Source organism: Oncorhynchus keta, chromosome 1 (genome assembly GCF_023373465.1).
Source record: "Oncorhynchus keta strain PuntledgeMale-10-30-2019 chromosome 1, Oket_V2, whole genome shotgun sequence".
In the NCBI taxonomy this organism is placed as follows: Eukaryota; Metazoa; Chordata; class Actinopteri; order Salmoniformes; family Salmonidae; genus Oncorhynchus; species Oncorhynchus keta.
In genome coordinates, this window is record NC_068421.1 from 1,305,489 (window position 1) to 1,321,582 (window position 16,094).

At 46.1% G+C, this 16,094-nt stretch overlaps 1 protein-coding gene across 3 annotated transcripts in view; it reads left to right on the forward strand.

Moving 5' to 3' along the window:
* Positions 1 to 10,622: 10,622 nt before the first annotated feature.
* The window catches only part of zbbx (zinc finger, B-box domain containing), a 107,136-nt gene continuing 101,664 nt past the window's right edge, over positions 10,623 to 16,094 (forward strand). For all 3 annotated transcript variants that reach the window (XM_052457674.1, XM_052457723.1, XM_052457703.1), the window contains exons 1-3: positions 10,623 to 10,732; positions 11,154 to 11,286; positions 11,800 to 11,913. In XM_052457674.1, the coding sequence (XP_052313634.1) occupies positions 11,225 to 11,286; positions 11,800 to 11,913 (176 nt within the window). In that variant the 5' untranslated portion in view covers positions 10,623 to 10,732; positions 11,154 to 11,224. The remainder of the gene's footprint in view (positions 10,733 to 11,153; positions 11,287 to 11,799; positions 11,914 to 16,094) is intronic.

The following is a 16,094-nucleotide window of genomic DNA, read 5'->3' on the forward strand; positions in this document are numbered from 1 at the left end:
TTTCCATGTTGTCCTGTCCTCTCAATCTCTCTACCCTTTTATTTCACCGTCCCTCCATCTCTCTCCTGTGTTCACTGAAGCAGACAGACAGTAGCTGGAACTAGCTCATCTGTCTTTCTTGCTCTGTCCTCCTCTCTCAATTTAAATTTAAATTAAAGGGCTTTTCCCTCCTCTCTCTCTCTCTCACTCTCTCTCTGTCTCCCTCTCTATCTGTCTCCCTCTCTCTCTCTCTGCCCCCTCTCCCCCTCTCTCTCTCTCTCTGTCTCTCTCTATCTGTCTCTCTCTCTCTCTCTCCCCTCTCTCTCTCTCTCTCTCTCTCTCTCTCTCTCTCTCTCTCTCTTCTCTCTCTCTCTCTCTCTCTCTCTCTCTCTCTCTCTACTCTCTCTCTACTGTCTCTCTCTGTCTGTCTGTCTCTCTCTCTCTCTCTGTCTCTCTCTCTCTCTCTCTCTATCTGCTCGTATATCATCACACCATCTCGATGTCATTTCCGGTCACAACTTGCAGGCTTGTTTTCGAGTTGCTGTGCGTTTTGTTGCCAACCTATTTTGCTACCTGACAACTTTACGGGTTTCACTTTTTAATTACCGTTCATATATTTATTTATTTTTTCCTCAACTTTTTCACTCCGGACGCTTTATCTGGACACGATTCGTCAGGACCTCCAGCAGCCGAAGCTAGGTAGTAACATTAACATGATGCCTTCTAATTGTAGTCGCTGTACTCGCCTTACGGCGAGGATAGCTGTGCTACAAGCCCAGCTTCAGACGCAATCGTTAGGCAAGTGTATATTCAGTGTAGGAAAGGATGAAACAGCGTCTGTGCCACCAGTAAGTACAGATAGTAGTATAAATCCCCTGGCACAGTCCCCGCAGCCGGACAACTTTCTCACGGTTTCTGGAAGGAAATGCTGTAGGAAATCTCAACCGGTGTCGCTCATTCAGCCGAAAGAAACTTTCAACCGGTTTTCCCCATTAAGCAGCGGGTCGGAGTCAGAGGTCCGAGTCTTCTCTGGTCTCTACTCCTCCCGTTACGGGGTCTGAGACGCCGAAGCTTCCCACCATTAGCTCTGACAAATTGAAAACTCTAGTCATTGGCGACTCCATTACCCGCAGTATTAGACTTAAAACGAATCATCCAGCGATCATACACTGTTTACCAGGGGGCAGGGCTACCGACGTTAAGGCTAATCTGAAGATTGTGCTGGCTAAAGCTAAAAATGGCGAGTGTAGAGAGTATAGAGATATTGTTATCCACGTCGGCACCAACGATGTTAGGATGAAACAGTCAGAGATCACCAAGCGCAACATAGCTTCTGCGTGCATATCAGCTAGAAAGATGTGTCGGCATCGAGTAATTGTCTCTGGCCCCCTCCCAGTTAGGGGAGTGATGAGCTCTACAGCAGAGTCTCACAACTCAATCGCTGGTTGAAAACTGTTTTCTGCCCCTCCCAAAAGATAGAATTTGTAGATAACTGGCCCTCTTTCTGGGACTCGCCCACAAACAGGACCAAGCCTGACCTGCTGAGGAGTGACGGACTCCATCCTAGCTGGAGGGGTGCTCTCATCTTATCTACCAACATAGACAGGGCTACAGCACTTTGAGATATCACTCCTATATAAATAAATTTGATTTGATTTGATTTGATTTAACTCCTCTAGCTCCACAATGAAATAGGGTGCAGGCCAGGCAGCAGGCTGTTAGCCAGCCTGCCAGCATAGTGGAGTCTGCCACTAGCACAGTCAGTGTAGTCAGCTCAGCTATCACCATTGAGACCGTGTCTGTGCCTCGACCTAGGTTGGGCAAAACTAAACATGGCGGTGTTCGCCTTAGCAATCTCACTAGGATAAAGACCACCTCCATTCCTGTCATTACTGAAGGAGATCATGATACCTCACATCTCAAAATAGGGCTACTTAATGTTAGATCCCTTACTTCAAAGGCAATTATAGTCAATGAACTAATCACTGATCATAATCTTGATGTGATTGGCCTGACTGAAACATGGCTTAAGCCTGATGAATTTACTGTTTTAAATGAGGCCTCACCTCCTGGCTACACTAGTGACCATATCCCCCGTGCATCCTGCAAAGGCGGAGGTGTTGCTAACATTTACGATAGCAAATATCAATTTACAAAAAAAAAATGACGTTTTCGTCTTTTGAGCTTCTAATCATGAAATCTATGCCGCCGACTCAATCACTTTTTTATAGCTACTGTTTACAGGCCTCCTGGGCCATATACAGCGTTTCTCACTGAGTTCCCTGAATTCCTATCGGACCTTGTAGTCATAGCAGATAATATTCTAATCTTTGGTGATTTTAATATTCACATGGAAAAGTCCACAGACCCACTCCAAAAGGCTTTCGGAGCCATCATCGACTCAGTGGGTTTTGTCCAACATGTCTCTGGACCCACTCACTGTCACAGTCATACGCTGGACCTAGTTTTGTCCCATGGAATAAATGTCGTCGATCTTAATGTTTTTCCTCATAATCCTGGACTATCGGACCACCATTTTATTACGTTTGCAATTGCAACAAATAATCTGCTCAGACGCCAACCAAGGACCATCAAAAGTCGTGCTATAAATTCACAGACAACACAAAGATTCCTTGATGCCCTTCCAGACTCCCTCTGCCTACCCAAGGACGCCAGAGGACAAAAATCAGTTAACCACCTAACTGAGGATCTCGATTTAACCTTGCGCAATACCCTAGATGCAGTTGCACCCCTAAAAACTAAAAACATTTCTCATAAGAAACTAGCTCCCTGGTACACAGAAAATACCCGAGCTCTGAAGCAGGCTTCCAGAAAATTGGAACGGAAATGACGCCACACCAAACTGGAAGTCTTCCGACTAGCTTGGAAAGACGGTACCGTGCAGTACCGAAGAGCCCTTACTGCTGCTCGATCATCCTATTTTTCTAACTTAATTGAGGAAAATAAGAACAATCCGAAATTCCTATTTGATACTGTCGCAAAGCTAACTAAAAAGCAGCATTCCCCAAGAGAGGATGACTTTCACTTTAGCAGTGATAAATTCATGAACTTCTTTGAGAAAAAGATTATGATTATTAGAAAGCAAATTACGGACTCCACTTTAAACCTGCGTATTCCTCCAAACCTCAGTTGTCCTGAGTCTGCACAACTCTGCCAGGACCTAGGATCAAGAGAGACGCTCAAGTGTTTTAGTACTATATCTCTTGACACTATGATGAAAATAATCATGGCCTCTAAACCTTCAAGCTGCATACTGGACCCTATTCCAACTAAACTACTGAAAGAGCTGCTTCCTGTGCTTGGCCCTCCTATGTTGAACATAATAAACGGCTCTCTATCCACTGGATGTGTACCAAACTCACTAAAAGTGACAGTAATAAAGCCTCTCTTGAAAAAGCCAAACCTTGACACAGAAAATATAAAAAACTATCGGCCTATATAGAATCTTCCATTTCTCTCAAAGATTTTAGAAAAGGCTGTTGCGCAGCAACTCACTGCCTTCCTGAAGACAAACAATGTATACGAAATGCTTCAGTCTGGTTTTAGACCCCATCATAGCACTGAGACGGCACTTGTGAAGGTGGTAAATGACATTTTAATGGCATCGGACCGAGGCTCTGCATCTGTCCTCGTGCTCCTAGACCTTAGTGCTGCTTTTGATACCATCGATCACCACATTCTTTTGGAGAGATTGGAAACCCAAATTGGTCTACACAGACATGTTCTGGCCTGGTTTAGATCTTATCTGTCGGAAAGATATCAGTTTGTCTCTGTGAATGGTTTGTCCTCTGACAAATCAACTGTACATTTCCGTGTTCCTCAAGGTTCTGTTTTAGGACCACTATTGTTTTCACTATACATTTTACCTCTTGGGGATGTTATTCGAAAACATAATGTTAACTTCCACTGCTATGCGGATGACACACAGCTGTACATTTCAATGAAACATGGTGAAGCCCCAAAATTGCCCTCGCTAGAAGCATGTGTTTCAGAGATGCTTGTTCTAGGTCCCAAGAAACAAAGAGATCTTCTGTTGAATCTGACAATTAATCTTAATGGTTGTACAGTCGTCTCAAATAAAACTGTGAAGGACCTCGGCGTTACTCTGGAACCTGATCTCTCTTTTGAAGAACATATCAAGACCATTTCGAGGACAGCTTTTTTCCATCTACGTAATATTGCAAAAATCAGAAACTTTCTGTCCAAAAATGATGCAGAAAAATTAATCCATGCTTTTGTCACTTCTAGGTTAGACTACTGCAATGCTCTACTTTCCGGCTACCCGGATAAAGCACTAAATAAACTTCAGTTAGTGCTAAATACGGCTGCTAGAATCCTGACTAAACCAAAAATTTGATCATATTACTCCAGTGCTAGCCTCTCTACACTGGCTTCCTGTCAAAGCAAGGGCTGATTTCAAGGTTTTACTGCTAACCTACAAAGCATTACATGGGCTTGCTCCTACCTATCTCTCTGATTTGGTCCTGCCGTACATACCTACACGTACGCTACGGTCACAAGACGCAGGCCTCCTAATTGTCCCTAGAATTTCTAAGCAAACAGCTGGAGGCAGGGCTTTCTCCTATAGAGCTCCATTTTTATGGAACGGTCTGCCTACCCATGTCAGAGACGCAAACTCGGTCTCAACCTTTAAGTCTTTACTGAAGACTCATCTCTTCAGTGGGTCATATGATTGAGTGTAGTCTGGCCCAGGAGTGGGAAGGTGAACGGAAAGGCTCTGGAGCAACGAACCGCCCTTGCTGTCTCTGCCTGGCCAGTTCCCCTCTTTCCACTGGGATTCTCTGCCTCTAACCCTATTACAGGGGCTGAGTCACTGGCTTACTGGGGCTCTCTCATGCCGTCCCTGCAGGGGGTGCGTCACCTGAGTGGGTTGATTCACTGTTGTGGTCATCCTGTCTGGGTTGGCCCCCCCCTTAGGTTGTGCTGTGGCGGAGATCTTTGTGGGCTATACTCAGCCTTGTCTCAGGATGGTAAGTTGGTGGTTGAAGATATCCCTCTAGTGGTGTGGGGGCTGTGCTTTGGCAAAGTGGGTGGTGTTATATCCTTCCTGTTTGGCCCTGTCCGGGGGTGTCCTCGGATGGGGCCACAGTGTCTCCTGACCCCTCCTGTCTCAGCCTCCAGTATTTATGCTGCAGTAGTGTGTGTCGGGGGGCTAGGGTCAGTTTGTTATATCTGGAGTAATTCTCCTGTCCTATTCGGTGTCCTGTATGAATCGAAGTGTGCGTTCTCTAATTCTCTCCCTTCTTTCTCTTCGGAGGACCTCTCTCTACCTGGAGGACCTGAGCCCTAGCCTTACTATTATTTGACCGTGCCCCAGGACCCGGCACACCTGACATGATTACTCCTTGCTGTCCCCAGTCCACCTGACTGTGCTGCTGCTCCAGTTTCAACTGTTCTGCCTTGTTATTATTCGACCATGCTGGTCATTTATGAACATTTGAACATCTTGGCCATGTTCTGTTATAATCTCCACCCGGCACAGCCAGAAGAGGACTGGCCACCCCACATAGCCTGGTTCCTCTCTAGGTTTCTTCCTAGGTTTTGGCCTTTCTAGGGAGTTTTTCCTAGCCACCGTGCTTCTACACCTGCACTGCTTGCTGTTTGGGGTTTTAGGCTGGGTTTCTGTACAGCACTTTGAGATATCAGCTGATGTACGAAGGGCTATATAAATAAAATTTGATTGATTGATTGATCTGTCTTTCTTTCTATCTGTCTCTCTCTTTCTCTCTCTATCTGTCTCTCTCTTTCTCTCTCTATCTGTCTCTCTCTCTCTCTCTCTTTCTGTCTCTCTCTCTCACAAAAGTTCCAAAAGAAAAAATACATTTTAAATGTCATTGGTCTTTATACAGTGTTGCAACAATGTGCAAATAGTTAAAGGGAAAATAAATAAACAGAAATATGTAGAAATATATATGAACAGTAACCACATACAGAAGTTTCAAAACAATAAAGACATTACAAATATTATGACTATATACAGTGTTGTAATGATGTACAACTAGTTACAGTACAAAAGGGAAATTAAATAAACATAAATATGGGTTGTATTTACAATGGTGTTTGTTCTTCACTGGTTGCTCTTTTCTTGTGGAAACAGGTCACAAATCTTGCTGCTGTGATGTCACACTGTGGTATTTCACCCAGTAGATATGGGAGTTTATCAAAATTGGATTTGCTTTCGAATTCTACGTGGATCTATGTCATCTGAGGGAAATATGTGTCTCTAATATGGTCATACATTTGGCAGGAGGTTAGGAAGTACAGCTCAGTTTCCAACTCATTTTGTGAGCAGTGAGCACATAGCCTGTCTTCTCTTGAGAGCCAGGTCTGCCTGCGGCAGCCTTTTTCAGAGAGCAAGTCTATGCTCACTGAGTCTGTACAAAGTCAAAGATTTCCTTAATTTTGGTTCAGTCACAGTGGTCAGGTATTCTGCCACTTTGTTTTTTTGTTAATTTTTTCCAATGTGTCAAGTTGTTATCTTTTTGTTTTCTCATGATTTATTTGGGTCTAATTGGGTCTTCTCCAGGTTAATCTTTCTGTAGGTGATGGCTTTGTTATGGAAGGTTTGGGAACAGAGCCCCAGGACCAGCTTGCTTAGGGGACTCTTCTCCAGGTTAATCTCTCTGTAGGTGATGGCTTTGTTATGGAAGGTTTGGGAACAGAGCCCCAGGACCAGCTTGCTTAGGGGACTCTTCTCCAGGTTCATCTCTCTGTAGGTGAGGGCTTTGTTATGGAAGGTTTGGGAACAGAGCCCCAGGACCAGCTTGCTTAGGGGACTCTTCTCCAGGTTAATCTTTCTGTAGGTGATGGCTTTGTTATGGAAGGTTTGGGAACAGAGCCCCAGGACCAGCTTGCTTAGGGGACTCTTCTCCAGGTTCATCTCTCTGTAGGTGATGGCTTTGTTATGGAAGGTTTGGGAACAGAGCCCCAGGACCAGCTTGCTTAGGGGACTCTTCTCCAGGTTAATCTTTCTGTAGGTGATGGCTTTGTTATGGAAGGTTTGGGAACAGAGCCACAGGACCAGCTTGCTTAGGGGACTCTTCTCCAGGTTCATCTCTCTGTAGGTGATGGCTTTGTTATGGAAGGTTTGGGAATCGCTTCCTTTTAGATGGTTGCAATTTTTGATAATTAGTGGGTATCAGCCTAATTCTACTCCGCGTGCATTATGTGTTTTTTTACGTTGTACACTGAGGAGATTTTTTGAAATATTCCGAATTCTAACCCTGCTCTCCCTGTCTCCCCCCTCTCCCTGTCTCCCTGCTCTGCCTGTCTCCCTGTTCTCCCTGTCTCCCTGCTCTCCCTGTCTCCCCCTCTCCCTGTCTCCCTGCTCTCCCTGTCTCCCTGCTCTCCCTGTCTCCCCCCTCTCCCTGTCTCCCCCCTCTCCCTGTCTCCCCCTCTCCCTGTCTCCCCCTCTCCCTGTCTCCCCCTCCCCCCTCTCCCTGTCTCTCCCCTCTCCCTGTCCTCCTCCTCTCCCTGTCTCCCCCCTCTCCCTGTCTCCCCCCCTCCCTGTCTCCCCCTCTCCCTGTCTCCCTGCTCTCCCTATCTCCCTGCTCTCCCTGTCTCCCTGCTCTCCCTGTCTCCCCCCTCTCCCTGTCTCCCCCCTCTCCCCCTCTCCCTGTCTCCCCCTCTCCCTGTCTCCCCCTCTCCCCCTCTCCCTGTCTCCTCCCTCTCCCTGTCTCCCCCCTCTCCCTGTCTCCCCCCTCTCCCTGTCTCCCCCTCTCCCTGTCTCCCCTGTCTCCCCTCTCCCTGTCTCCCTGCTCTCCCTGTTCCCCCTCTCCCTGTCTCCCCCTCTCCCTGTCTCCTCCCTCTCCCTGTCTCCCCCCTCTCCCTGTCTCCCCCTCTCCCTGTCTCCCCCTCTCCCCCTCTCCCTGTCTCCCTGCTCTCCCTGTCTCCTCCCTCTCCCTGTCTCCCCCCTCTCCCTGTCTCCTCCCTCTCCCTGTCTCCTCCCTGTCTCCCTGTCTCCCTGCTCTCCCTGTTTCCCCCCTCTCCCTGTCTCCCCCCTCTCCCTCTGGTCCGGTGAATCCAGCTGTTGTAGACCATCTCCAGTGGCAGTGAAAAGGTCACACTCCCCTCTGAGCTCCATGTTCTGTCTGCCTTGGGAGAACACCAGGCGCTTCCTGTCTCTTCAGATGAGCCACACAGTGACAGGTCACAGGTCACCTGACCTTTTGACTTTATGACCTTCCAATGACCTTTCAGCGCCAATGACCTTTTTAGACCTTTGGTTTGGCAGCTCACGTGACCAGAGCCATGGAGTTGAAGGACACCATCTCCATGATTTAGACATTAGACATCAGTGGAGTCTGTTGACGGGAGGACGGCTCATAATAATGGCTGGAATGGAACGCTATCAAAAAACACTGTTCTATTTATTCCGTTCCAGCTATTATTATGAGCCGTCCTCCCCTCAGCAGGCTCCACTGACACACACACACACACACACACACACACACACACACACACACACACACACACACACACACACACACACACACACACACACACACACACACACACACACACACACGCACACGCACACGCACACGCACACACACACTGTCTGCGTGCACAGTTGTAGTTAAACTGATTATACTGATGGGTATGTTTTGATGATGAAGATGATGACGATGGTGTTGCTCCCTCCTCTATAAGAGCAAAGCCCTGCAGCAGTAGAACAATAAGTAATCGCCTGTCTGGCTGCTTTTCCACGGCTTAGCACCCCTCGACTGGTCTCTGTGGCATTACTCAAAGGTCTCTCTCTAGCCAATCCCAGACAGTCAATATATGTCCATCGTTAGATCATGGCAGGGACATTTAACCTAACAGATGACATTCAATACAGCCACAATGATTGCCTCCTAATGAATGAAATAGCCCTGACATTTCAGGACAAAATGCTGCTGCTCCTTTCACATGCGACTGTTAACTGGTACTCCACACTGGTTATACCTGCCTCTCTCTCTCTCTCTCTCTCTCTCTCTCTCTCTCTCTCTGTCTCTCTCTCTCTCTCTCTCTCTCTCTCTCTCTCTCTCTCTCTCTCTCTCTCTCTCTCTCTCTCTCTCTCTCTCTCTCTCTCTCTCTCTCTCTCTCTCTCTCTCTCTCTCTTTCTGTCTCTGTTTCTCTGTCTCTCTCTGTCTCTCTCTCTCTCTGTCTCTCTCTCTCTCTCTCTCTCTCTCTTTTTTCCTCTTCCTCTCTCTCTCGTTATACCTACCTCCATATACCCTCTTCCTACCTATCTCTCTATCACTCTCTCTCTTTCTCCTCTCTGGTCCTAATCAGTATGCTTGGACATGCCTGACTGTCTCTGTGTTGGCTGGGGCAGATGAGAGAGGGTTAGAAAGAGAGAGAGAGAGAGAGAGAGAGAGAGAGAGAGGGATGAGAGAGAGAGGGATGAGAGAGAGAGGGACGGCGAGAGCGTAGGAGAGCAAGAGAGCAAGCAGGGGAAGAGGATTGTGGTGTTTTATAGGGAGGGACGGGGCTGAGGGAGACTAAGCAGCAGGTAGGAAAGACAGGGCGACACCCCACAATGACCCCTGTATGACCCTGAGCGGCTGGTTGTCATGGTCCACACTTTTCGACACGCATCTACCTGCTCCTGACAACAGGTGCAACCAGGGGGTGGGGGTGGGGGTGGGGGTGGGGTCACTTTTGGGGTAATTGCCAGTCATTTTAGGTATGGAGCGGTGGGGTGATGGAGAGAGAGAGAGAGAGAGAGAGAGTGGAGGTATGGCCTGATCTGGAAGACTGCCTTTGGAATAGCAGATCTGAAAGATTCTGTTTTCCCAGAATACAAATGAGATCTGGCTATGTTGTTATTGGAGACACGGGCCTAGCTCCTCTCAGCTGCAGGATACAAGGATACACGCACGTACACACACACACACACACACACACACACACACACACACACACACACACACACACACACACACACACACACACACACACACACACACACACACACACACACACAAACACACACACACACACACACACACACACACACACACACACACACACACACACACACACACACACACACACACACACACACACACACACACACACACATTCTGCGACTGATATACCAGATAATGCGGCGTGTTAAAAGCAAGACCCAATTATAAGCACTTATTTAACGCGTCTAAAAGAATCAGATGTGAAAACAGTGTGTGTCTCGGTGTCATGCTCAAATAGGCAAGTACTGCTTTCTGAATATATAAAAACTAAGAAAAATAAGATAACATTTCTATGCTCATTTGATGGCGAATTTAGACACACTGATTAATTTAATTAAGGTGTTAATCACAACGTAATCTCTACATAAGTTAATATGAACCCTATAATGATTTTAATTAAATAATTCCAGCTGTCCTTGATTGCAGTAGCAATATGGGTCTTGCCTATCTTTGAATATGATGTCAGAGTTCATTCCTTGAACACATTATTTACAGGAGTCTTGTAAATTAGAATTTGAGGAGAGTGTGAGCGAAAAAAATCAATTTAATTTAAAATGTAAGTCCCGAGGTGCCGGTAACGATATCTTTGCTCCTTTCCCGTGGACTATCGCGAGAGTTACGTTTCCATAGAAACAACCATACACAAAAACCATACACAAATGACAAAGGATAAGAAACCGTTTTGCTGCTGTTTGTTCGAAACCAACTTGGTTTAAAATAGCTAAAAGGGGACGCAAGAAAATAAATCCGAGGTAATTATTTAACATAACGTTTAAAAAAAGAACATGAGAAATTAGAATGGTCCGGAGGTGACATGAAAACTTACTTGCGGTATCTAGTTAATTAAACTAGCCAGTCTAGCTAGCCAAAAACGTTAACGTCTGGTACAGCAGATAGCTAGTTAGCTCGCCTAAACAATCATGTGTAATCACAGAAGGTGTTGATACCTCAAAACTACCTGTTGCTGTTATTAATAGCCATTACAATATTCTGTCATTTTGGTTAGGTTTTAACTGCCTGACTATGCAATTGTATCATATTTTGCCTCGGATATTCAGTTAATTTAATTGCAGCAGTATTTTCTGTGTGATTTAGCCTGACCTGGCTGATCAGTGAAATAAATAGCAGGTTTTATATGATTCATCTTTTTTTTTTTATTATTATTTTTTACAGCAGGGAGCCGTGTGTAAAAAGGCACATAAAAGGTGTACAGGGAATAACTAAGATCAAGAGAGTGTGGAGCCATGAATCTAAATGACTTTGTTGTGATTTCCAACAAGCCCAAGTCAGTCAAGCTCAATGCCAGGTAAGTGAAGAGTTGTTCATCTGTTGCTCTCTTCCCCAAAGCAACACCGGCTCAACTCTGAGTTGATAGGGACAAACCAATGCTTGTTCTTGTAGGTAAAGGATCTACCAAAATGCTCTTGTTTTCAATTTTTTAAAAAAGTAAATGGTTTTGTCGTGCTTCCATATGTGATAAAAATGTCAAACCTATTGAATTGTTCTTGTCTTCTCTCTTTTGTTCATTGTTCCCTATTCTTTTCTCATGACGTTGGATCATTAGGAGATGGGTGTTTGTCTATTTATGCTGATAGTTGCTTTCTGTTTTTTTCCATAATGTAGCGTAAATAGATCCTGTTCCTTGGTGTTTCTCATTTGCTAATAGTTAATTGATTTAGATGGATGAATCAATAGGTGACGCTCTACTCTGGTCTAATAGGTAATCAATGTAATTGATGAACTGGTATATGCTTCTCTAGTCTGACAAGTGATTGATAAGGTTAATTGATTGTTGTTGATTGATTGTGTGTTGCCATAGGAACCTGCGAGAGCTGCGCATGGAGACAGTGACGCTGGCCCAGGAGAGTAAAGACATGGAGGATCGACTGCAACAACTCAGAGAGAGCATGAGCCGGGAGAAAGAGGAGAGAGAGTGAGTAACACAGAGAGAGAGAGAGAGAGAGAGAGAAAGAGCAGAGAGAGAGAGAGAAAGAGGAGAGAGAGTGAGTAACAGAGAGAGAGAGAGAGAGGAGAGAGAGAGAAAGAGAGAGAGAGAGAGAGAGAGAGGAGAGAGAGAGAGAGAAAGAGGAGAGAGAGTGAGTAACAGAGAGAGAGAGAAAGAGGAGAGAGAGTGAGTAACAGAGAGAGAGAGGAGAGAGGAGAGAGAGTGAGTAACAGAGAGAGAGAGAAAGAGGAGAGAGAGTGAGTAACAGAGAGAGAGAGAGAGAGGAGAGAGAGAGAGAGAGAGAGAGAGAGGGAGAGAGTGAGTGATAGTTATGAGAAAGAAAGACAGAGAGCGAGAGACAGTGATGGAGAACCTGTTAGAAGTGTAGATAGATGTGTCACAGGCAGTTGCTGCAGTGTGTTATCTGGTGTCCTGTCCACCATATATCCTAGCTGGACCATTAGTATCACATCAATTATCTGGTAAATTTCAGTTAAGGGGGACTCGGCTAATTCAGGCAGGAAATACATTTTCAGTGGGAAAGATAAACACATCATCTTTTATGAATATGATTGTTTTTTTCCCCCTCCCTGCATTTCATTAATAACGTTGAGATGTGTGACCCAGGGTGCATTGCTTTGGGAAGTTATGGAGAACAGCGGTTTAGGGGCGTATATCACACTATACGAGCCCATAACTCATACACTGGGCTTCATATATAACACTCGCACGCACGTTGCACGCAACCCCCATCCTCCCACTAATACACACACACACACACACACACACACACACACACACACACACACACACACACACACACACACACACACACACACACACACACACACACACACACACACACACACACACACACACACACACACACACACACACACACACACACTCAATCATAATAAATGACAGTTGAAGGATAACAGGGTAGGGAGATGAACTACTGGGAGAGTTTACGTCTCAAGTGTTTGCAATCGTTTTGTCCCGGTGAATATTCATACATAATAGCCATGGAAGTGTACAGCCAATGATGGGGTAAAGACATATCTGGAAATAGTTAAGGGAAGATTGTTTCTCGCTGTGTGTGTAGGGTTTGGGTGAGATTGTTTTAGAGGGGAGGGACAGACCTCATTATGAACTCATACATCATCTGGAGAGAGGAGAGCCGAGCTGCTGCTACTGACGATTAACATGTAAAGGCAACAGTGTCACAGTAAAATACGGCTGTGGTTACTGCTTTATCAGACGACCCAGGACCGTGTGTGTGTGTGTGTGTGTGTGTGTGTGTGTGTGTGTGTGTGTGTGTGTGTGTGTGTGTGTGTGTGTGTGTGTGTGTTGCACGTTATCTACAGGAACTGTTAGATTGAGAGTGTAGGGGAGTATCATCCACTCTCCAATCACAGTGCTGTTTATGTAGAGAGCTGTTGTTTGCCTGTCTCAGAGCCATTCATCAATAAGACAGGATCTGGATACAAAGTAGAGAAGACGGGGGAGCTTCTCCTGTTCAACTCCTCACACCTTACTCCTTTGTGAAGAGAGAGAACAGAGAACTTCTCCTGTTCAACTCCTCACACCTTACTCCTTTGTGAAGAGAGAGAACAGAGAACTTCTCCTGTTCAACTCCTCACACCTTACTCCTTTGTGAAGAGAGAGAACAGAGAACTTCTCCTGTTCAACTCCTCACACCTTACTCCTTTGTGAAGAGAGAGAACAGAGAACTTCTCCTGTTCAACTCCTCACACCTTACTCCTTTGTGAAGAGAGAGAACAGAGAACTTCTCCTGTTCAACTCCTCACACCTTACTCCTTTGTGAAGAGAGAGAACAGAGAACTTCTCCTGTTCAACTCCTCACACCTTACTCCTTTGTGAAGAGAGAGAACAGAGAACTTCTCCTGTTCAACTCCTCACACCTTACTCCTTTGTGAAGAGAGAGAACAGAGAACTTCTCCTGTTCAACTCCTCACACCTTACTCCTTTGTGAAGAGAGAGAACAGAGAACTTCTCCTGTTCAACTCCTCACACCTTACTCCTTTGTGAAGAGAGAGAATGGGGAGGAGAGCAAGATAATCAAAAGTCTGAAATGGAGGGAGAACAGGAGGAGGATTTTAATAATAATATAGCACTTTCTTTTTAACGGAACTTCCTTTTTCCTCTAACACCACCCTCTAACACCACCTCTAACACCACCCTCTAACACCACCTTCTAACACCACCTTCTAACACCACCCTCTAACACCACCCTCTAACACCACCCTCTAACACCACCTCTCTAACACCACCTCTCTAACACCACCCTCTAACACCACCCTCTAACACCACTCTCTAACACCACCCTCTAACACCACCCTCTAACACCACCTCTCTAACACCACCCTCTAACACCACCCTCTAACACCCACCTCTAACACCACCCTCTAACACCACCCTCTAACACCACCCTCTAACACCACCCTCTAACACCACCCTCTAACACCACCCTCTAACACCACTTTCTAACACCCCCCTTTTAACACCACCCTCTAACACCACCTCTCTAACACCACCCTCTAACACCACCCTCTAACACCACCTCTCTAACACCACCCTCTAACAGCACTTTCTAACACCACCCCTCTAACACCACCCTCTAACACTACCCCTCTAACATCACCCTCTAACACCACCCTCTAACACCACCCCTCTAACACCACCTCTCTAACACCACCTCTCTAACACCACCCTTCTAACACCACCCTTCTAACACCACCCTTCTAACACCACCCTTCTAACACCACCACTCTAACTCCACCCTCTAACACCACCCTCTAACACCACCCTTCTAACACCACCCTTCTAACACCACCACTCTAACACCACCCTCTAACATCACCCCTCTAACACCACCCTCTAACACCACCCCTCTAACATCACCCTCTAACACCACCTTCTAACACCACCCCCTAACACCACCTCCCTAACACCAGCCCTCTAACACCACCTTCTAACACCACCCTCTAACACCACCCCTCTAACACCACCCCTCTAACACCACCCCTCTAACACCACCCCTCTAACACCACCCTCTAACACCACCCCTCTAACACCACCCCTCTAACACCACCCTCTAACACCCCTCTAACACCACCCCTCTAACACCACCCCTCTAACACCACCCTCTAACACCACCCTCTAACACCCTCTAACACCACCCTCTAACACCACTCTCTAACACCAGCCCTCTAACACCACCCCTCTAACACCACCCTCTAACACCACCCCTCTAACACCACCCCTCTAACACCACCTCTCTAACACCACCCCTCTAACACCACCCCTCTAACATCACCCTCTAACACCACCCCTCTAACACCCCTCTAACACCACCCCTCTAACACCACCCCTCTAACACCACCCCTCTAACACCACCCCTCTGAATGAAGCAACTTAATTCCTCTGTTCTTTATCTGTGGAGCAGAATGAAGCAACATCATTCCTCTGTTCTTTATCTGTGGAGCAGAATGAAGCAACAACGGAAATGGATGTATTGTCTTACTCTGTCCACAGCGTGACGGAGAGAAGACTAACTACAGTATACTAGAAATATACTTAGGCTTGCTGAGCTCACACACTACATCACCCAGTGTGTATGGCCTGCTGAAGCTGGGGCTTGTTTAAAGATTCTTCTCCTCTTCTGGATGGTTCTAGTGTTCTGGATGGTTCTGGTGTTCTGGATGGTTCTATGGTTCTAGTGTTCTGGATTCTTCTAGTGTTCTGGATTCTTCTAATGTTCTGGATGCTTCTAGTGTTCTGGATGGTTCTATGGTTCTAGTGTTCTGGATGCTTCTAGTGTTCTGGATGTTTCTATGGTTCTAGTGTTCTGGATGGTTCTAGTGTTCTGGATGGTTCTATGGTTCTGGATGCTTCTAGTGTTCTGGATGGTTCCATGGTTCTATTGTTCTGGATGGTTCTAGTGTTCTGGATGGTTCTATGGTTCTAGTGTTCTGGATGCTTCTAGTGTTCTGGGCGCTTCTAGTGTTCTGGATGGTTCTATGGTTCTAGTGTTCTGGATGGTTCTAGTGATCTGGATGGTTCTAGTGTTCTGGATGGTCCTAGTGTTCTGGATGCTTCTATGGTTCTAGTGTTCTGGATGGTTCTAGTTTTCTGGATGGTTCTAG